We start from the raw sequence: 22737 nt of genomic DNA on the forward strand, positions 1-22737 counted from the left end.
CGTTCAGCGGAGTGGAGCTGTCTCCCAGAAACCCTGGGAAGCGACCACCACATCATCCAATTAACCGTAGCTCATACACGCAAACCCAGGAGGATTGGCACGGCCCAAATAACAGAGTGGTGTTCATTCCAGGGTGCTCTATATGTTGAGACCACCATAGATGCCGTAGACGATTGGGTGAGGAAGGTCCTCGACATTGTGGACCAACACACCAAAAGAATACAGCTGAATGAGGACTCACCAGTCGTTGACACGCACCTCCATCTCTGGGAAGCAAGAAGATCTCTTCTCAAGAGATGGAAGAGGCAGAAGCTAAACAAGAAACTCAAGAAGAGAATCGCCCTGCTCACTGAACAAGCGCAGGAATATGCAGAGAGGTTAGGAAGACAGAACTCGTCTGCATTTTGCGAAGCACTACAGGGAACTTTAAGGACAAAGAAAACGTGGCACATTCTGCGCTCTCTACTCGACAACAGCCCTACAAGGACGGAGCAGCGCCAAAATATTTGCAGGCTGATACACAACTATGCCGGATCACAGGAGGACCTCCTTCGAGAGCTCCAGAAGCAGCTCTCTGGAGACGCACCCATAACCCCGACGGCACACGACAAAGCCTACAATGGAAAACCAAACCCCGAACTTGATGAACCTTTTACGTTGACAGAACTAGGTGCAGCACAAGCTACACTCACTAAAAACATCAGCCCAGAGAAGGATCGCATTATGAACAAGCATCTCCACAACATTCCTCAACAGGCCACCGATGCCCTACTCCAGTATCTCAATGCTTGCTGGGAGAGTGGTGAGATACCAGCTACCTGGAAACATTCAGAGATTACTATGATCCCGAAACCCAACAAGCCCTTCAGCATCGAAAACCTGCGCCCCATTTCCCTTACCTCCTGTGTAGGGAAACTATTCGAGCACATGGTACACAACAGGCTAACCCCATACCTGGAAGACAAGGGATATTTTCCGAACACAATGTTCGGATTCAACAGGCTAACCCCGTACCTGAAAGACAAGGGATATTTTCCGAACACAATGTTCGGATTCAGGCACGCAAGACATCTTCCTTTTGCTCAAGGAAGACCTCATCGATCACCTCAGCACCAGAAGCAAATCTTCAATCGTAGCAATTGATATAAAGAGAGCTTTCGACCACGTCAGCCACGACGCAATCCTCTGCAATCTTGAACATCTGGACTGCGGGCCTCGGTTATACAACTACGTGAGAAATTTCCTCAAGCATCGCACGGCCACAGTGGGAATTCACAAACTTCGCAGCGACACTTTCCGACTACCGAGCAGAGGTACTCTACAGGGTTCGATCATTTCGCTGTTGCTTTTCAACGTTGCATTGATCAGGTTACCCAGCCTTCTCGATGCTATACAAGACCTGCCACATGCCTTTTATGTGGACGACATTACGTTATGGACAAGGGCCTCAAATACCGGAATGCAAGAAATGCGCTTACAAGAAGCAGTAGATATCATCAAGAGGTACTTGAAAAAATGCGGCCTCGAATGTGCTCCCGAAAAGTCGGAACACCTCATCCTGAAGTGTAGAACGAGAGGGCGGCCGGCCGCCTACATTGAACCTGATCCCAGCGTCACCGTCAACGAAAGCCCATCAAGAAAGTGGAAACATTACGAGTACTGGGGCTCCACATCCATTAAGATGGGTCAGGTGCGGCCACACTCCCTCGACTACAGCGCACGCTATCTCAACTAACGCATCTCGTCAGGCAAATCACGAACCGTAGAAGCGACCTTAAAGAGCAAGACACGCTACACGTTGTGCAAGCTCTCCTCAGCAGTCGAATAACCTATGGCACTCCATACCTCGCCCTGAAGAACGCAGAGGTAGAGAAGCTGAACATCATGATTCGTAAGGCCACCAAAATTGCTTTAGGGCTCCCATTCACGGCTTCCACTGCGAAACTACTGAAAATGGGCGTGCACAATACCTGGCAGGAACTAGCCAAAGCCCACAGGGCTAGCCAGCTAGAAGGACTGAAGCTGTCGCCCACTAGAAGATCAGTGCTACAATGGCTGAACTATGGCGAAACCTTTATAGGCGACACAGACACTGACCGAAAAGAACAGATTCCGCCAAACATCCGCGAATCTTTCTGTATTGCGCGAATTCCCCGCAATATGCACCCCACACATCACAAGGAAAGAAGGCAGGCACGAGTGAATGCTCTCCGACTAAATCACAGCCAAGATCCAGACGCCAGATATACAGACGCAGCCAAGTATCCTGGTAGAGACGCCTACGCTTTGAGCGTTGTTGATACTCGGGGTGTAGAGCTTGCATCTGCCAGAGTACGCACCCGAAGCCCAGAAACTGCAGAGGAGGCAGCAATTGCCTTAGCTACCACAACGTGCTTGGATGCAGCTGTGGTGTTTACAGACTCTCAAGCAGCCATGCGAAACTACAGCAAAGGTCGTGTGTCTACCCAAGCAATTCAGATATTTAAGTGCCGAAGCACTCCGATGCCATTCACTTGTGTGACATGGGTTCCTGGGCACGAAGGGATGGAGGGAAACGAGACGGCTCATGCTGCGGCCCGCGATCACGCCTACCGGGCCACCCCTTCCCGCTTTCTAGACGCCAGGACTGTGTCCGTGGAGGCTGAGTCGTTACATAAGACTTACTCTGCAATACTGTAACACCATAGGCTGGCCCGCAGAGTATCCGCCACCACACTCGAAGCTCAACAAAGAGTACAGCACCATACTGAGAAGACTGCAGAGCAACACTTACACACACAGCATACTAATGCACCGATTGTACCCAACATTACACGAATATGTTTGCCCGATTTGCGCCGTACCTGACACGTTGGCCCACCTGATCCTCGAGTGTCCATGCAATAAAAATACAGATCTATCGCCTCCGCCGAACACCATTGATGCTGGTAAAGAAAACGAACACCTTCTCGAAACGTGGGAGACCAAGCTCGCCTTGGAGGACCTGGACCAACAACGACGTCTCGTCGCCAGGGCCAAGGAGGCAGCGAAAACCAGAGGGTTCCTGGAGACCTCCCACCTAAAATGAACGCGGAACCTACACCGCCACACTGTTTTGAAAATAAACGCTTATTCCTCCTCCTCCTTTTGTGTGGGACCTGAACAAGCCAGAGCATTCGTTGAACTGATGACCAGACTTACTTACAACGCCACCGATACTCGGCCACTTTAATATTTGCACTCTAACGGAAGTACCTACACCAGCGGCCACGGAATCGGAGCCGTTTCGGCACAACTACAGCATGACTTCCAGCGCGTCATTGCATACGCTAGTCATCTTTTATCACCAGCAGAACAAAATTACTTCATCACGAAATGCAAATGCCTCGCGCTTGTCTGGAGAGTGGCTAAATTTTGGCCATATTAGTATGGACGGCCGTTCACGGTTGTCACTGATCATCACGCCTTCTGCTGGCTGTCGTCCTTAAAAAAGATCCTAGTGGACGTCTCGGCCGGTGAGCTCTACGGCTACAGGAATATTCGTACACGGTTGTCTACAAATCAGGCCGCCACCAAAAGCATGCTGAATGCTTGTAGCGTCAATCAGTAGACCCAGCAGACCTTTCTGAGAGTGGTGAGTCTACTTGCGTTTTGGCACTTTCCGCGTTCAGCAACATTGGAGATTAGCAACGCCGTGATCATCGCCTCAAAAATATAATCCTTCGACTCAGTGGTCCCACAACTCCTCTGTCTCTCCGTATGTTCCTGCTCCAAGATGGCATACTATATCGCTACAGCATGCATCCTGGCAGACCTGAGCTGCTGTTGGCCATACCACAACATATGCGTCAGACTGTCCTCGCACAGTTGCATGATATTCTGACAGCTGGTCACCTGGGAGTTTCAAGAACTTATGACTGCATTCGACGTCGCTTTTTTTGGCCCGGTGTTTACCCATCCGTCTGCCGTTACATCGCCTCATGCAAATTCTGTCAACACCACAAAAAACCAGCAACTCTTCCAGTAAGACGCCTTCAGCCCATTCAGATCCCATCCGAACCATTTTATAAGGTAGATCTTGACATACTAGGACCTTTCCCTTCATGAAGTGGATAGCAGTCGCCACGGATTACACCACTCGGTATGCCATCACGCAGGCCCTTCCTACCAGTTGTGCGACCGACGTCGCTGACTTCCTCCTGGAGGACCTCGTACCACACCATGGCGCCCTTCAGCAACTGCTTACCGAACGAGGTTACTACTTTTTATCACAAGTTATCAAGGACATATTACACTCTTGCGCTACAAAGCACAAGTTCACAACAGCGTATCACCCTCAAACAAACGGGTTCACAGAACGGCTCAATAGAGCCATCAGACATGCTCGCCATGTACATTTCTTCTGAACATCGTGACTGAGACTCCGTCCTCGCATTTGTGACATTTTCCTATAATACGTCCCGCCATGATATCACAGGTCCCTCGCCATTTTTCCTCTTGTACGGATGAGAACTCACGCTGCCTTTTGACAAGCACCTTCCTGTCGTTAGCCACACATCAGAATATGCCCGCGATGTGATCTCTAGAGCTCTAGAAGCACATGAGATTGCTCGCCTGCGTCTGAGCGATTTGCAGGAACGACAATGACTGGTCTAAAATTCCTGCCATCGCGATGTCCACTTCAGTTGTGGTGACAAGATCCTTCCCTGGATGCTGTCACGGTGAGTTGACCCGTGCGAAAAGGTGACTTCGCGGTACCTTATGATGCGCTAAGTCACCGACATGACATGAAATTGAACCTCTTACTACCACCAGCGCGCAATCGTGTTCTGACATTGTTCACGTCACTCGGCTAAAGCGATATTACTAGGACCAACCAAGCACCGAGACGGTGCCTTCGCCGCCAGGGGTGATGCTATGGGGTGCCAGAAATGAACATGGCAGGAAAGAAGATGATGTTTAGTGCAAGCTCGTTCAGACTAGGCTTCATATTGTATGCCTGCCTGTTTATCTAAAGTAAATATATTTTTCAGACACGTTTAACCCGTAACAGTATTTATTGCATATATAACTGCATAAACACCGCACTGGTTCTTGTAAATATCAGCCAGTAATAACGAAACGAATTGGCATAAACTTCTGTAAGAAAGATACTCTAATGGCAGGAATAGTAAGGTGGTGCTAGGATCCTTCTTTTTTTTTTACTGGAGAGGAGCCTCGACAAGTGAGTTCCTTCGTGATGACGGGGAGGAGGGGCATTTATGCACTGTGTTTTGACTGTGTTTCCTGTGACAGTGGATCACAGCGGCCGCATTTTGTTGCACGTAATTAGCCAAACTGCCAGTCTTTCGAACATCCGGAAGCTTACGTTACATGGTGAAGGAAGAGCACAGTCAAATATAATTTGTCTTCTCCTACAGAAAAAGGAGACGGTGTTTCGTGTATAATGATGTTAGGAGGGAGAAGACAAGACCACTTCCTGCATAGGAGAAGGATAACTATAGTTTCATTTACATCCCATGTTGTGAGTCAAAAGGGTTACGACTGAGCCGTGTTCCCAGCGAGGTCTGTAGAAATAATGTGGCGACTCTACAGGGTATCACAAAGGTCAAGGTTTTGACAGCGGCAGAGTCGACAACTCTGCTGGAAGCTAGCTGGTATTTGTTTTTTTTCTTTTTGTAATGCCGGGGCCCTGTCGCCTGAATTGCTTCTGCTTTGCCGCAAATATATATATACAGTTGAGCCCACATATAACGGCCCCACTTAAAACGAACTTTCGCTTAAAAAGAATAATATCTGCGTGACCGTGAAAATATACATCGGTTCAATGGCACAAAATCGCACTTACAAGGAACGTCTTTGAGCGCCGCTGATCAGTTACAGCTAACGGAGTCAGCGGTCTGCCGGCTTCCCGGGAAACCAATTTCAACAATTGATCAGGCATCGGCGAGGTGCCCATACATTCTTATTGTTAAACGCCGACCCTGCCTCCGCGCTCCTCTAGTTGCCGCGCTCGCCGACCGCTTTTATTACGCACCCCTCTGTCCTTTGTCCCCTTCCCCCCCCCCCCACACCTTCTACTCTGAGCATTCGGCATCGCCAGACGAGGCCCGTGTTTTCACACTGCCACCGAACTTTCGAAAACCGGTCTGCCATCTACCTCGTTTTTGATGGCTGGTACTGTCGCTGGCGTCACCGGCCTGGAGTGACCAGACCATTTGCCAACATCGTCGGCCACGACTTTATCCAAATAGTCTGTGTCTAGTGCATGCGCGTACGCTACCCCACCGACTCTGGGAACTTGCGATTCGTTTCGTGTTTAGGACTTGTTCTCTTTCACTTCGCACTCGGCTCAGCATGCCTTCCGCGCGCGTGCAAAAGCGCGAAAATGGCTGTTAATTTGCGCGGAACGAATCGCGAAATATCGAAGTTCGGGAGGCCACGCAAACCCGCCGGCGCCACAAAAGATTTTTTATTACGGCCACCGATTCTTCAAACACCGCCCCGCGCACCGATTCAGGCGGCCATGCACTCTTTTCAAGTTTTTCTACGCACAGTTTCGTGGACCTTTCAAGCAAGCTACCTAACCTGCCTCCCTCCCGTGTGTTTTGGTTTTCAAGGTCGCCCTCCCGCCACATCCTCCCCTCTCTTTATTGCAGCTTCTTGCCCTTCTCTCGCAAGTCTGCTCTCCCCTCTTGATCACCACCCCTTCGCTCATCTCCACCACTCCGCGACACCCGCCACGCTGGCTCGAATCAGTCTCGTTTTCTGACTGGAAACGGGCCCAGAGCTGTTCCACGTGTTTGGGCATGTGTGTTGCGTGTGCGGGTCTTGCTCGCTCTTGGTGTCCGTGTGTGGTCATGGTGGCCAACAGGACTAGCACGCTTTTTCCTGCCGCTCAACAAAACGTCGAAAGTGTGACCGCTTGGCTTGAGCGTAATCCGCACGTTAGGTGCCGCGTTGCGGAGCACTTGCTTATAGCTGTTGACCACGTGACAGCCAACTTGCCGCTTCGGGCATCCCGGTATGCAGCTGTGGAGATGGTGAATATTTCGTGGGCGGCGGTGACGGCTACATGCACGCGAAACTGTTCTCGAGAGGCCGACTTCGTCGACGTCGGGCCCAATACCGAGCCTGAAGCTTCCGAACAAGACCACTGCGGCGGCGATTTGTGGCAGCGCGTCGTCGACTTCGACCTGGGAGAGCGGGTGGGACATCTGTTGCGATGGTTTAATTATGGCCGATGATGATACCGACACTGCGAAACCGTGCACCAATTAGGGCATTGTGAATGAAGTACATGGCGACAGCGATTTGGAGGAATCGGATTGCGAGAACAATGAAACTTTGGAGTCAGTGCCTCATGCAGCTTATGCCACAGGCCTCGGCAAACGAGCGCCCTGCCGTTTTAAATGAACTCGAAACCGCCCTTATCGCTTCTGCTAGCTATTCGAAACACGTGCATCACGGACTTTTGAGGGCATAAAAATTTTGTGTTTTCACGCACAACTTTTTTTAAAAGCAGTGTTTCATTTACTACGAACTGCGAGATACAGCGAAGTCACGCTCAGGTCCGTTATAAGCGGGCTCGACTGTGTGTGTGTGTGTGTGTGTATGAATATATATATATATATATATAGAGAGAGAGAGAGAGAGAGAGTAGTTTTTTATGCCCTATAAATTGAATGACGTATAACAATACCTGTAGATTACTTCATAAATACTAAATATCACATTCTATTTACATGATATTGGCCTCGCTTCTTTCTCCAGAGAAATAAACATTTAGTGGAGAGTGCACTTGTGTCAGTGTGTGTTACGGGATAGAGGGTGGTACAGTCGAACCCACTTATAACGAACCTGAGAGTGACTTGACATCCATTCTGTGTATCCCGAAGCAAGCGCTCCGCAACGCGGCACCTAACGCGCGGATTACGCTCAAGCCAAGCGGTCACACTTTTGACATTTTGTTGAGTGGCAGGGAAAAGCGTGCTGGTCCTCCCGTCGGCCATCATGACCACACACACTCATTACGAGCGAGCAAGATGTTCACCCGCGACACACATGCCAGAAGGCGTGAACAACTCTGGGCCCGTTTCCAGTGAGAAAACGAAACTAATTCGAGCCAGCGTGCCGGGCATCGCGGAGTGGTGGAGACGGGCGAAGGGGTGGTGATCAAGAAAGGAGAGCAGACTTGCGAGAGAAGGGCAAGGAGTTGCGATAAAGAGAGGGGAGGATGCGGCGGGAGGGCGACCTTAAAAATCAAAACACACGGGAAGGAGGCAGGTTGGGTAGCTTGCTTGAAAGGTCTGCGAAACTCGCACGTAGAAAAATTTGGAAAGAGTGGCTGCACGTGCAGAAGTCAAAGCATGGCCGCCTGAATTGATGCGCACGGCGGTGTTCGAAGAATCGGCGGCCGTGATCAAAAAATCGTTTTGTTGCGCCAGCTGGTTTGCGTGGCCTCAGGAACTTCGATATTTCGCGATTCGTTCCGTGCAAATTACCAGCTGTTTTCGTGCTCCCGCACGCGCACGGAAGGCACGCTGAGCTGAGTGCGAACTGAGTGAGAACAAGACCTAAACACGAAACGAATCGCAAATTATCAGAGTCGGTGAGGTAGCGTACGTGCGTGCACTAGACGCAGACTATCGGACACGGTCGGTGGTAGACGATGTTGGCAAATGGTCTGGTCACTCCATGCCGGGAACGCCAACGACAGTACCAGCGATCAAAAACAGGGTAGATGGCCGACTGGTCTTCGAAAGATCGGTAGCAGTGTGAAAACACGGGCCTCGTCTGGCGATGCGGGGGGACAAAGAACGGAGGGGTGCGTAACAAAAAGCAGTCGAGGCATGGAGGAAGGAAACAGCTTTCCTTCCTCCATGGGTTGGGGAACACGGCAACTTGAGGGTCGCGGAAGCAGCGTCGGCGTTTAACAATAAGAATGTATGGGCACCTCGCCGATGCTTGATCATACCTGATCGGTGGTCAAAATCGGTTTCCAGGGAAGTCGGCAGACCGCTGACTCTGTTCACTGTCTGCAACCGATCAGCGGCGCTCAGAGGCGTTCGTTGTAAGTGTGATTTTGTGCCATTGAACCAATGTATATTTTCATGGTCACGCGAATATTGTTCGTTTTAAGCGAAAGTTCGTTCTAAGTGAGGCCGTTATATGTGGGCTCGACTGTAGCAGCAACTAGCTAAATAGAGAAAAGCAAATCCACAGTTTGATATGATGATTGCTGCCTAGCTAAACTACAACTGAATAGCGGCCATCAGTAAACGAGGTAAGAGTAAAGGGCAGTGCCTGAGGGTATCATCTACATATGTTCACGTAAAGATGTAATGTCTCATGGTTCGCTTCTGATGCAACGTCTGGGATATAGCTCGTCACTGAACCTCCCATTGCGGCACTGCTTGTCTGGGAGTGTAGCTGGCCAGGCAGCCTACGTCAGTGGTTTGCAGCGTCAAAAGCAGTGCAAAGCAGAGGACAGGGACGAGTGAGTGAGGGTTTCTAGAGAAGCAGAGAGAGACAGAGGGCTGTCGTCGACAGGGAGAAAAAGAAAGCCCCCGCTCAATGCTTCGTTTCACCGAATCACGACCCTTTCCGCGCCTGCTTCTCAACCAGTTTGGCACGCTAGCACAAGTTCGGGTGGTACAAGGGGGGTGGGGCATTCCCCTCCCCCCTTCGGTCTTTGCTCCGTCCTGTTTCCTTTTCCCCGTTTGTGTACCAGGTGAGGTGTCCTTTTTGAGCTGACAATTATCGTTAGTGGCATGGTAAAGAGTGGTCGGAATCAAAATGAAAACGTAATTTCTTTATGATGACCGCTGCCTGGCTCAAGAACATTTATTTATTTATTTAGTCAATACTGCCGAATTCTATTCAAGGTAGTAGGCAAGAGAATATCTCAAATGAAGGGTAGCCAGCATTGAATGAGGCAGGCAAAAGTGAAAGCGGAGGATTATTTACACATGTACACCGAAAGATGTCTCATAGCTTGAGACGTGGCTTCCGCGAGAGAGTTTGTCAGCCAGTCGCACATTCCGCCACTAAGTGTCATGCAGAGCAGCTGGCCAATGAGGCAGCACTGGTCGACAGCCTGCTAATCAAAAGTAAACTTGAGTTGTTTGCAGCGCCATTGTTCCTTGCGTGAAAAGCCCAGCGCTGCAGGGGATGCGGACAAGTGAGTATAGACTTTAGAGGGAGAGATACAGGTTTTGTTGAAGGGGAGAAAGAAAAAAAGCCCCTGCTGAATGCCTCATTTCTCCTAACCATGATAGCATGCTTCCCCCCTCCTAAGTGTGCCAGCTAAGTTCGAGTGTTTGACCTCCCAAGCGTTCTCCTTCTATTGCTGACTTAGTGGTGTCGTTTTCGGGATTACTGGCAAGATGGCGACAGTGGAACCGCTACCTTAAATAAAGCATTCATGAAATTCACTTTGACGCGTATTAAAATAAGAAAAAAATTTCAACACATCCTTTACAGTGCACATTTAATTTACCTGCAAAATGAAAAATGTTGCAGCAAGCAATAGCGAGATGCGCGTGCTGCCATCTTCAAACATTTTTTTGGAGCACTGGGATCAGGTTTTAGGAATTAAATTTTCAGTTGCATGCACCTCAAATATACCCAAATAATATCATCCGGACATGCATGTTCGATCTCTCGTGGAATCACCCACTAGTTATAGAGCATCAACACGTTATTTCAAGGCCACAGGTTCGGTCGCTGCTGGCCGCAAGTTATCGTATTGTCCACTTTTCTTTCTTCAAATTTGAATTACAGCTACTGTAAAAACATCCACTATACTTTCCTTGTCATCAGTGTCTACTTGTTCTGATTGGGATTGTGTCCAACAAAAAAAATGAGCACCTAAATTTAAACTTTTTTGCGTTATGAAAAACGTAGCTTCTGACATGAATGGAACTGTTAAGGCCATCAAATTATAAATTGATCTTTGCATGACGCTGAAAGCATTACCTAAAAATTATCAAGAAGCATTAAATACATCAGGAATCCTCTAACACTAACCTTTATAAGAGCTATAAGGCGGGCTAATTGGCGTTGATTATTCTCCAAAGTGCACTTTGTAAAAATAGTATGAAAAACAGAGTACAGGATGCAACGAGCGCAAACTAGAATGATAGACAATTATAGAATGTAGATGGAGCACTAACACATGCATCCTGGACCTTTTTCATAATGCTAGGATCTTTAAAACCTTTCAACAGCCCTCCAACAAAAAATCTATCCCCTAAAACTGCTTGAAACAACCACTAAGGTTTTGTTTACACAGAAACCATCACTGAGTGGTTGCATTACACAGTTGCCACGAAGCGACGACACAAAAGCGTGCATGCTAGCATGTGCCTTGTAGCAAACGGTTTTTTCACAAAGCAATGAAGTTCACATTTACAAAGCGTTACATTGAAAGATATGTCAAATAAACTGCGAGGTTTCTACAAAATTTTAGCAAACACAGAGCAGTGGTGACTGCAAAATCTTTTTTTTTCCAGGGCCTTCACTGTTAGATGCATAACTCTGTAAGTTCTCTACTATAATTCTGTCATGAGATCAAGGCATAATGGCTCATATATTATTTCAATGCATGCTTTAGAATTTCCAGTAATACAGGAAATGAACACAGAATCAGTTCTCTTGGCTGCATTCTTTAACGACGAAACACAAACACCGAGTGCATCATGTTGTTCCTGAGTATGCAGTATTACTGAGACCATAGCCCAAAATACAGTAAGACACAACTTACTCTTGTTCAGGAAGAGTGGCTTGCTTTCACGGTTGTCAGCAAGAAACTGACTGTACTGGTCATCAAGGCGATCCTTCAAACTTTTCATCTTTTCAGTGGCTTCCTGATTTTCCTACAAAAAAAAAAAGAATTATTACCACTCATATTCAAATTAAAAAAAAAAAGGATGGAATGAGACAATGGCGGTGAGAATTCAGCGTAGAATACATCATGCAGCAGTTATGGCAATGAAAGTGCCAATGACAAAGGCAACGAAGGACGTGTTTTGAAGCAGGAAACTTAATGCACTGCGACAGATTCGGAGACAGAATTGCACATTTTAAAACAGTAGATATGGACACTGTAGCAGCTCTATAAAGCTATACATGAGCAAAATTCTTGCTTATTTAGAGACAATAATATACATTTAACTTTGCAGACCATAAATAGATCTCAGACTGGCTTTGCCAAATGCCTAATAGTAGTATCTTGGTGTTGCCAAGCAATAACCCAGAATTTAGTCTATATCAATGTTGCAAAGATAGCTTGTTACTATAAGGGTCACTCTATGCCAGCTTTCCCAACCTCAGCCCTCAGCCATTTTCAATTTAATTGTGAAAATTGCAGACTATTTATTTAAAGCAAGAACTCTGCTGGTTAAGTAATTTTTGCGAAAACATTTTTTACACGTATGAAGCCATATGCGACACTTTTTAAAAAGCTAAAACCTATGGCTCATATACTGGGTTGCTTAAAAATGTGTTATTTCTCAATTAGGACTGTTAAGACAAAATTCCCCCTATCGTACAACTACATGCATTTCACTTGAATGAAGTTTCATGCACTTTCATGCTTTCACAGGTTTTTTTTATCCTACCTTAAAGAGGGATAATTAATACAATCCACATTGCGTTTTTTTCTTTCAGGAAACTTTTACTTAAATGGAATATTTTGTATTACAGAATATTCTGTAACTCTTACTGTACGTACAAATATAGTTTGCAATCTATAAAACATGTGGGGGTACTATAACCCCTGGAAAGTCATTTTTGCCTCATGGTGCACAAGCATCCACTGCATTAGATAAAATGCCACGAAGCAAGAGGTGGCGCTGAGTCATGCTTTCTGTGTGCTGTATTAGCATTATGTATCATACCATATAGCGTATTACTATTGATGTACAAGGTTCGGCTGGCGAGCTTGCCGCTGTAAAAGCAGATTGGTCGAGGCGTGTTGTTCGACAGTGTGACGGTGTCTGCGTGTTCCAAGAGCAGTGCGCTCAGATAACACAAGCAAGAAATGGTGTCTATTGCTGGCAACAAGGTTGCGAAAAAGTTCGATTTTGCACAAGATTAGTCTAAATTTCATACTGTAGTGATCCTAGTGAAAATATGTTAAACAGCATGTTTACTAGCAACATTAGTCGTCAACTTACGAAGAAATGTTTAGCAAATCACTCTTTATTTGAAGTTGCAAAATAGAATTTTCGAAGTTCTGTTATGCCGGTCTCTGTGCTTGCACATGTTTTGTTTTCGCAAGGAATCCGTCCTTGTGGCAAGTACAATCTACATAGACGTGAGGTTTGCCTCAAAACATCTACAAAATATAATCATCTTTGTTCACGCATATTTAAATGCTTTACTAGAGCGAGTAGTGCCCACAGCCAGTGAGAAATCTGAACCCTACTAGAGTGCATTTAGCCACATTAAGCTGTCCAATGATGGGCCTGTATAGTCTGCTTAGGCAATAAGGGAAAGTACACCCATTCATGCAACACTCCACCTGTGCTAGTCTTGCCATGTAGCCATGACGGTGAAGTACGTGGAACACAAGCTGGTACACACAAAAGCGTTCTATTGGGTAAACTTGAGCCAACGGTATGAAAAGTCAGGCTACAAGAAAAAACTAATTCGGCAGATACCACGTTCCAGGGAATCGTCGTTATGCGAAGCATGCGGATTGAAGGTTCCCGTGTTGCAATTTTTTTTTTATTGAGCGACACGTCATAAAATGACGCTACATATAGGTACAAATGTTGCGCGCACAGAGATAAGTTGAAAAGTTGCAGATGGTTATACAACCAGTTGTTTGCACTAGCGCAACAATACAACTGGAACATGCGTATTAGAAACACCAGAACCTGGTATGTAGCGTTGATGCTTGCGAGGATGCTGGCCCTGGACACTGCTACATAAATCAGCTTCAGCGCATGGCAACTAACCACAATTCACGCTAACCCAACGTGATGGCTGTATCAAAGGAGTACATAGTAGTGTTTATAAAATTGGGTAGGCAGCACTGCAACCCCTATCGACGTTTCACAAAGATTAGAGTCCATATTAAAAGTAGTTCGGAGACCTGGCGTAGCTCTGTGGTAAAATACTTCATTGCCACGCAGAATGCCTGCGTTCGATTCCAGCTGGAACCCTGACATTTATTGTTTGCATTCATCGGGTCGACGCTTCTGATATCGGGTATTTAATGCTTGTGCGTTAATATTGCCCATGTGTGTTCTCGTTGTTCCTGGGTAGATACTAAGTGTTAATCACCTGTGGCACATACCCGCATACTAGCGGCACATACTCGCCCATGGGTATGTACCACTGTCTGGCGAGAAGTGTTTGACGATGTACACGAGGGGATTGTGACATTATTCATGTCTTGACTAGTGCGTCATATTCATCAAACCATCTTACCCTCCCATGCTAATTTTTATTCTCGCCAAGTTAAGGGGGTTACCACGAGAGCACCCAAATATAAGTGGCTAGATAGATAGATACGCTCAAAGTCGCTGAAGATACGCTCAAAGTCACTGCACACTCATCAACTTCAATCAGTGCAACTCGCACAAGACAAGATTCATTCATTTTCTTTCTTGGAATGTAATAATGAGTGCCTAGAAATTACGCCCCGCAGATTTATTGCCCTTCTGACAATAGCACCATTATACATGTCTCAAGGGGATATTTTTGGTGGTTAAAGAAGCATGGCTTGTTTACGGCCGTCTTTTTTCTAGCATAGCTTTATAAAGAATCTTTTCCTTGTGGAGCAAGGCTCCGCCTCGGTGGTCTAGCGGCGAAGGTACTTGGCTGCTGACCCGCAGGTAGCAGGATCGAATCTCGGCTGCGGCGGCTGCATTTTCTATGGAGGCTAAAATGCTGTAGGCCCATGTTCCGAGATTCGAGTGCACATTTAAAAACCCCAGGTGGTCAAAAGTTCCGGAAACCTGCACTACGGTGGTATGGTGGTTTTGGGACATTAAACTCCACATACCATCGCGTATTTGGAACGCGTGTTTCATGTGCACCCATGCAGATTTAGTCTGCTGCAGTGCGTAAGCTGAAGAAAGAATTTACAAGCGCCTTTAACTGGCGTCGACAGAATGCTTTTTCAAAGCGGGCAATTCCTTATCTAATGAGAAGGAAAACGAAAGACGGAAATACGACTGATGGGCCAGGGGATAGCTATCTGATTAGAGATCATTCCAGACATATTTATTCTAGCTCGATAGAAAACGACTATTCGAAGATTCCGCGACCACAGTCACGCTTTGCGACGAGCTGAAGCGCACTCGCAACTGTAGCAGACGAAGAACGAGCGCCGCCCACTGTGCTCACTGCTCCTACACGAAAATGGTTGCCGCTGCCGGCCGGCAGTGGCACCGAGCAGACGGCATGCGCTCCGGTGTTCCCTTTAACAGTGAACCCCTCTGTACATGCGGCGTCAAGGATTCCAGCATTATTGCCAGCGGCCAACTTAGTTCCAGAATAAACTCTTTGTTTCCGTTGCATGCAAAAGGGTATTAGAAATACTAAAATAATCGGGCTGCTCCTCAGACAGAGAGGACCTTACTCCACCTGTATTTTGTTGGGTGTAGAAGCATGAAGAGAGCCAGGGGGGGGGGGGGGGGGGGGGTGCTGCATCGTTCGAGCAGCGAATGCAACTATGATCACTAAGTTGTGGTCGCTAGCACTGAAGCCCTCTATCTCGACTAATATCGGCAAAGGGCCTGCTTACATTGCATTGAGACGACAGACAGCCCGAATACTGTTTCACTCCCTGCAGTGGTCACATTACCCTACACCAGCGTTTTGTAAACGCTATGCAGACCAGATCCAAACGAATCTGCTGCTAGCCTTAGTTTATATAACATTATAATTTCTTGCTATCACATTCACTGCTTCATTCCTGCAGCGAAACTGATTTTTTTAATGTGTTGTCAATGTAATAGAGAATGCAACAGGTAATCACGATAATAGGAGCTCGCATGGGCATGTCACACAGCGAATGACAGTGCCACATGAAGGTACCAAAGACCACTTGGAAGCAGTTTCAGCACAAAAATTCTGTATGGAGCAGGATGGCGCAGCAGAAGATTGGTGCCACTCTTCCAGCCCTTCACATGTAATGGGCCATTTACATAGAAAAAGTGGGTAGAAGACTATCATTAGGAAAAGGATCAGTTGCTATAATATGAAGGACAGGTACTTTTGCACCAACACAAGGTCACTAGTCAAACATAAATTATACACTCATCATTTCTATATACAATTGTATAGATTTATAAGTGCAACTTGTTCGCTATATGTTTTATCCACTTCTAAATCTTGGCACAAGTAACATAGTATTGCACACACTGGTGTCACTTCTTGCTGTGTTGTAGGCACACCACGCTGGACATCAGTGGACAGCTGCATGTAGTTAAATGCACTCTAGTGAGGCTTGCATTTCTCGTTGATGCAGGTTAATACACCCTCCCATTTTTGCGAACTGAAATTTCTTCATATGGCTATGATGCTTGAACTGCAAAGAATCCCTTGCTACGTAGGAATGAGGGCACGGCAGGCCACCACAAAAGTTTTGAAATATGTCATCTTTTGAAAGGGAAAAAAAACATACTGAGACAAACAAATGACTAATCCTGGTTCAGAAAATGCCGTAGATTTCAAATAACGCAAAATTAAAAATTATGTTTTCAATACTTTTGCTTACCCCGTCCCCTTAAAAATGAAAAATGACTCATTATCTAGGAACCCCTCGAAATTGTCACCTGGCTCCTTGCCACTGCATTTCACATGAGGAGTTCACCAAAACTATATGCCCAATATAAGTATGATTGCCAAACTTCAATGATGAAAGAAGTCACTTTAAAAAGCATCTTTGCCTTACAGATGAGATTTCGTCTTTACGTCTAAAATGCATTTTTTTTTCAAGGTGCACCTTCATCATCAGCCTGACTACACCCACTGCAGGGCAACGGCCTCTCCCATGTTCCCCCAATCAACCCAGTCCTGTGCTTTCTGCTGCCATGTTATACTTGCAAACTTCTTAATCTAATGTGGCAATCTAATTTTTTGTCTCCCTCTCCCGCCTTTGCCTTTTCATAAAATTCAGTCAGTTACCCTCAACCATTCACACTCTGTTGTCCGGCAGGGCTCGACAAGCAACACGGCTGTAGCAGTTCGCTGTAGGACAACACCCGACAAGGTGTTCGTGGTTCAAATTTCGCGGTTTTCTCACAGCAACTCATGCGCACTTTTTCTAATACATGAAGCATCATCTTTTGAGGAATAAGTGGGCTTTATTTGTTGAGGTTCACTTTCTTTCCCCACAGGATGCAGCACTATCTTCAGCACGAAGCCTAGAGCATACCCACTCGTGCGTGTTTCGTTGAGAAACATGGACACGTTTTCACCACGTGCGTTTACAGTGGTCCTTTTAGTGAAGATGAGAATGACTTTAGTAAGGAAGAGAATTACGTGCCTACACCAAAGAGTGATGACAGTGATTCGACAGAAGTGACAAAGACGACAGCAGTGGATACAACACCTCTTTTTCTGCAATACCTTCAGTAACAACCATGGCCTGCACCCAGGAGAACGCTCTGAGTGGTATCGTATGCTGCCTAAATATCGCTAAAGGAGTAGCTTCCAGAATTCAGGAACAAAAATAAATATCCTTTGAGTTTTTCTTCCACAGTTTGTTTTTCTTCATGCCACCAGAAACTGACATATTAGTTTCGGACCAGTAGAGGCAGAAAGTTAGTAAACGTTTCCAACTTTTTTTTTACGACCCCCCCCCCCCTAACAAGCTCGGCAATTCGTAGAGTAGACTAGAGCAATTACGTTTTCTGAGTATTACAGAGCTGTGTGCCGCGCAGAGCCTCCATTTCAACACAATTCCCACACTCCTTCCCTATGCCTGACCAATGCTCCTTCTATGCTCAGTGACGCCAACTCGGAAATCTGCGGCGTGACGCAGCACGCAGCTCATCGATTGGTCTAAAGCAGGTCTCAACAAATAGTAGTGAAGTTAACGGCAGTTCCCGTTCCCACCCACAGCTACGACAGAGCTATGCAATCATGCAAGTTGCAAAACTCCCCATAAGCTCCATGTATCGGAATCCGAACACGTCACTGGGCAAGTTTTCAGGAGTGAGCAGAATGTCGCACCACCTGTTGATCAGCACACCAACTATTAAATGCATTATTTGTGTTGCTGCTCCCAGATGGCACGACAGCTGCTCCCAAAAAATCGAACCCCCAACAAATCGGGCCAAGTTTATGTTCGGGTTTGCCATTTTGCTGCAAATCGTTGTCGGCTGCAAACTGAGCGAGTGGGTTGCAGAGAAACATCGGCACCGGGTAAACAGTAAACAACCAACCATCGCAGCAAGCGGAAGTGCATTGCAAATTATTGAGTTCACCAATGACATCACTTGCTAATGTCTTGTCACATTGCCGAAGTGGGCAGAGTCACAACGACAGGCTACGCCTTCCCCTCCTTATGAAGGAGAAGGGTGGGTAGACCACGCGAAAATTTGAAACCAGCTGAAAGCAAAACTGCGATTCGAGCAAATTTGTGTTCTCTTCTGTCTCCCCGTGTGCCTCGGCAAACATTTCAAGATGGGCAGCTGAAAGCAATATTCTAGCCCCTGTAACTTCCTTAATACAGTACATATTTGCAAAATTCTTACGGAAGGATGTTCACGAAGTAAAAGGGCACATATTTTTCTTTACAACAGTTTTCGGACCTTGGGGTTGTTTACTGGCCCTTTAAGGACCAGCGGTTATCCTGCCTATGTGCTACGTGCCCAGCTCATGTCCATTTCTCCTTGATTTCAACTAAGCCATCCTTAGCCCCTGTTTGTTGCCCGACCCACTCTGCTCTCTTCCCATCTCTAAGTTACACCTATCATTTTCCTTTCCATCACTCGCTGCGTCATTTTTTATTTAAGTTGAACTCTCTTTGTAAGGCTCCAGATTTCTTCTCCATAGGTAAGTCCCAGTAAGATGCAACTGTCATACACCTTCCTCTTAAGGGATAGTGGTAGACTACCATTCATAATTTGAGAATGTTTCCTAAATGTGATACACCCCATTCTTATTCTTCTAATTATTTAACTCATGATTCGGCTCCACAGTTACTACCTGTCCTAAGTAGACATATTCTTCTACAACTTTTAGTGTCTCGCCACCTATCGCAAGGCGCTCTATGCGGAGACTGTTGCGCATAACTTTAGTTTTATGCATATTAATTTTCAGGCCTACGCTTCTGCTTTCCTTGTCCATTTCACTAACCACGAGCTATAGTTCATTCCCCGAGTTACTCCTCAATGCAATGTCACCAGCGAATCGCAGTTTACTAAGATACCCTCCATTAACTCTTATCCCTAACTCCTCCCAATCAAGGGTCCTGAAAACCTCCTGAAAACACGAGGTGAAGAGCATTGAAGAGATGCGTCTCCCTGCTTTATGCCCTACTTTTTTAGGGTTCTGTCGACTATAGAGGCAGTAGAATTGCTGAAATTTTTCCAGTTATAGGCTTTGTAAATGCCCTGATCCTGCAGTGCCTGCATGACTGCTAATATCTTGATCAAATCAAATGCCATCTCGTAATCTATAAAGGTTGGTTATATTCCGCACATTCCTCTATCACCTGATTGATAGTATGAATATGGTCTATTGTTGAGTAGCCAGTACGAAATCCTGCTCGGTCCTTTGGTTGACTGAACTCTAATGCGCAGCTTGAAACTGTCTTGCAGCCCCGCCTGAATTGAGTGAGGATGAGCTTAGAGTCGGAGTATAAGAGCACCTCAGCTTCAAGTTTTATGGCGATAATATTTTGCGTCAGCCTGAGACATCTGCAGCCGTTCATACGTTTGTTTTGTTTACGGCCTCAAGTTGGCTCCTCCGCTGCAAGCGCGTAACTGCTGACCTTTGTGCACAATCCTATAGCTGCTCTGGTTATGTGCAACGTTCAAACGTCGCTGACACGCGATGTGCTGGCACCGGCTATAGAGCTCCTCAAGACAAGAAGGCCACCAGAGCACATCTTGGCTCTCCCTACAGAACAGCGTGAAACGTTTTAGAATTGTGTGCGATATTATTAACTTTTCATTACAGGATGCGCAAATATGCAAAGAAATATGCTTTGATGCATATCTTTAAACGCGAGCCTATGCCGAGTGAGGTGGCTTAACGGAAGAGGTGATGATCGACAAACTAGCGAAGTTCATTGACCATCTGATTTATTGAGGGATCATTCACATCACGGGCATCCATCTATATTGCAACATCTGCTGGCTGTTATCGCACAAAAAAAAAGAAAATTTAATGAGAAAAGTGTACGGTTTACATGTGTCTCAGGAAAACCCAAAAAATGCTCCACCGCATGGCATGAGCAATGAAGCAGTACCTCGGTTCCAATTTTTTTTGTCAGTGTGAATAGAAACATTTTTTACGACATTTATTATTTTTATACTATTCTTGAGTCATTTACCCACAAAATCTATATTCTGCTTTTTGTTTGTTCTGACTATTTTGGCATATGTAGTGCTTTTTATGGAACTGTTTTCCAGCTGGCAACCATACATTGCACACTTTCCCCGTTTGCACACTTTCACCAGATGTGGGATAACATAACTTTAATGTTTCCGCACTGAAGGTTCTACCACGACTGCCCTGAAACGGGGCACGCACACAGTTTTCTTGCTTCTTTCGGGCGAGAGTTTTCTTATCGCCGGCGCCCGTGTTTGGAGGCATTGCCGCGACGCGCAGGCGCAGAAGCGGCGCCGACCCATTTCGCCACATACTCATTGCAAAATATTTTTGTTGCTCTACAACATATATTTTTTGGAAAAAGCACTTCATTGTCCAAAATTTGGCATGCTGCAATGCGTGCTGGAGTAATTTTCAATCTCGCAAAAAATTATTTTCCCAAGACATGAAAAATGACCAATTTCGTGCAGTAACAAAAGAGAAAGAGTTATTCCATGAGAGAGGGGAGGTCAAGGACTAAAAAAATTACAGGCCGGTCAGCTTCATGTCCGTTGTCTACAGGCTATTTACAAAAGGAATACTAATAAAACTATGAAGACATTAGAGTTCAATCTCAAAATGGAATTTGGGGCAACTTCTTGAGTTTGGACATCATGTTTTTGTACTTCTAGTGACCAAATCAGGATCAAATTTTTCTCACATATTTCTTAACATGTGAAGAGTGCAAATGTCTCCTTTAAAACGTAATATTTAGTATATAATTATTATGAACTTAAAATAAGTGATAGGTATGAGCTGAGTATTTTAAAACTTCTCCCATTACAACTTTCCTTGTTCATTCATATATTTCATACAAATTTTCCAGGTGGTTATTTGCATTATACAGTTAATGTGGAGCAATATGAGCCATTGACCCCTTAACTGCTCATTTTTTTTGAAAATTTCCAGTAATAAAGTGCCTATTTTTTTTATTGCTGATTTCGATTCTGATCGTACTAAAGAGCAGCTAGTCGATGTGTAAAAAATATTTTCACCACATACTTAGTCAAATGAACGGACTAAAGCTTATTTCTGAACAACACATAGGAAATAAGCTACCTGCTGATAATAAAATTAAAAACCTTCAAAACAAAACAGTTACTAACGCCACATCTTTCTTCCCTTGCGTAGGCTAAGCACCCTTGAGATACTTCACTCGGAAAGCTTCGGGACTATGCGGAAAATTTGAAAACAAGAAATAACGCAAAGTGCCTTCTCTGGTGGGCACTCGCAATCTTCCCGTCCGCGCTGTCTTCTTCATCACTGGAGGAGCTGCTCATTCACTGTCATGGCTGTCTTCACTTCCAGACACAAGACAAATATCTGTACTCGAACCATCATCCCTCAATGATGACGAAAACGAATAGTTTGTTTTAGTGTTCACGGGCCAGCTATGCATAGCTTGCCGCCACCGCGCACCGTCTTTTCATACAAAAACCACGCTCCTGCAGAAGGACAAAACTAAATCCCCGAGAAAATGTTGGCATCTAGCGGATGACGCACAATGTAACCCGTAAATGCATGCTTTTTCGCCTAAACGCTAGAGGGGAGTACCTATTCCACTAGGATGAGTTCTACTCCTCCAAAGCAGTTCGGTGACAGTTTGGGCAGGATGAGCGCTGCTCGTCCAAAGCAGTTAAGCGGTTAATACAGTCGAGCCCACATATGACGACCCCACTTAAAACGAACTTTCGCTTAAAACGAACAATATCACTGTGACCGTGAAAATACACATTGTTTCAATGGCACAAAATCGCACTTACAACGAACGTCTCTAACGCTGCCGATTGGTTACAGCGAACGAAGATGGCGCTCTGCCGACTTCCCGGGCAACCCCTTTTGACCACTGATCAGGCATCGAAGAGATACCCATAGATTCTTATTGTTAAACACCGACCCTGCCTCCGCGCCCCTCTAGTTGCGCTCTTCCCAACCCCTTTTTGTTACGCACGCCTTTGTCCTTTGTCCCCCCCCCCCTTCCCCCGCTACTCTGCGGCCCGTGTTTTCACACTATACCACCGATCTTTCAAAGTACGGTCAGACAACTATAGTCTCCCCACAGTTTTGATCACTGGTACTGTCATTGGCGTCGACGGCCTGAAGTGACCCGACCATTTGCCAGGGTGGTCGGCCACTGACTGTATCCGATCGTCTGCGTCTTGTCTCATCGTATCATTCTAGTCCACACGCGTA

General features: G+C 46.0%; 1 protein-coding gene across 2 annotated transcripts in view; it reads right to left on the reverse strand.

Moving 5' to 3' along the window:
* Positions 1-22737, reverse strand: part of LOC119187500 (ribosomal RNA processing protein 36 homolog) — a 57547-nt gene that overhangs the window by 18055 nt on the left and 16755 nt on the right. For both annotated transcript variants that reach the window (XM_075878707.1, XM_037435630.2), the window contains exon 8: positions 11747-11858. In XM_075878707.1, coding sequence (XP_075734822.1) covers positions 11747-11858 — 112 coding nt within the window. The remainder of the gene's footprint in view (positions 1-11746; positions 11859-22737) is intronic.

The sequence above is a fragment of the Rhipicephalus microplus genome, chromosome X, assembly GCF_043290135.1.
Source record: "Rhipicephalus microplus isolate Deutch F79 chromosome X, USDA_Rmic, whole genome shotgun sequence".
Classification (NCBI taxonomy): Eukaryota; Metazoa; Arthropoda; class Arachnida; order Ixodida; family Ixodidae; genus Rhipicephalus; species Rhipicephalus microplus.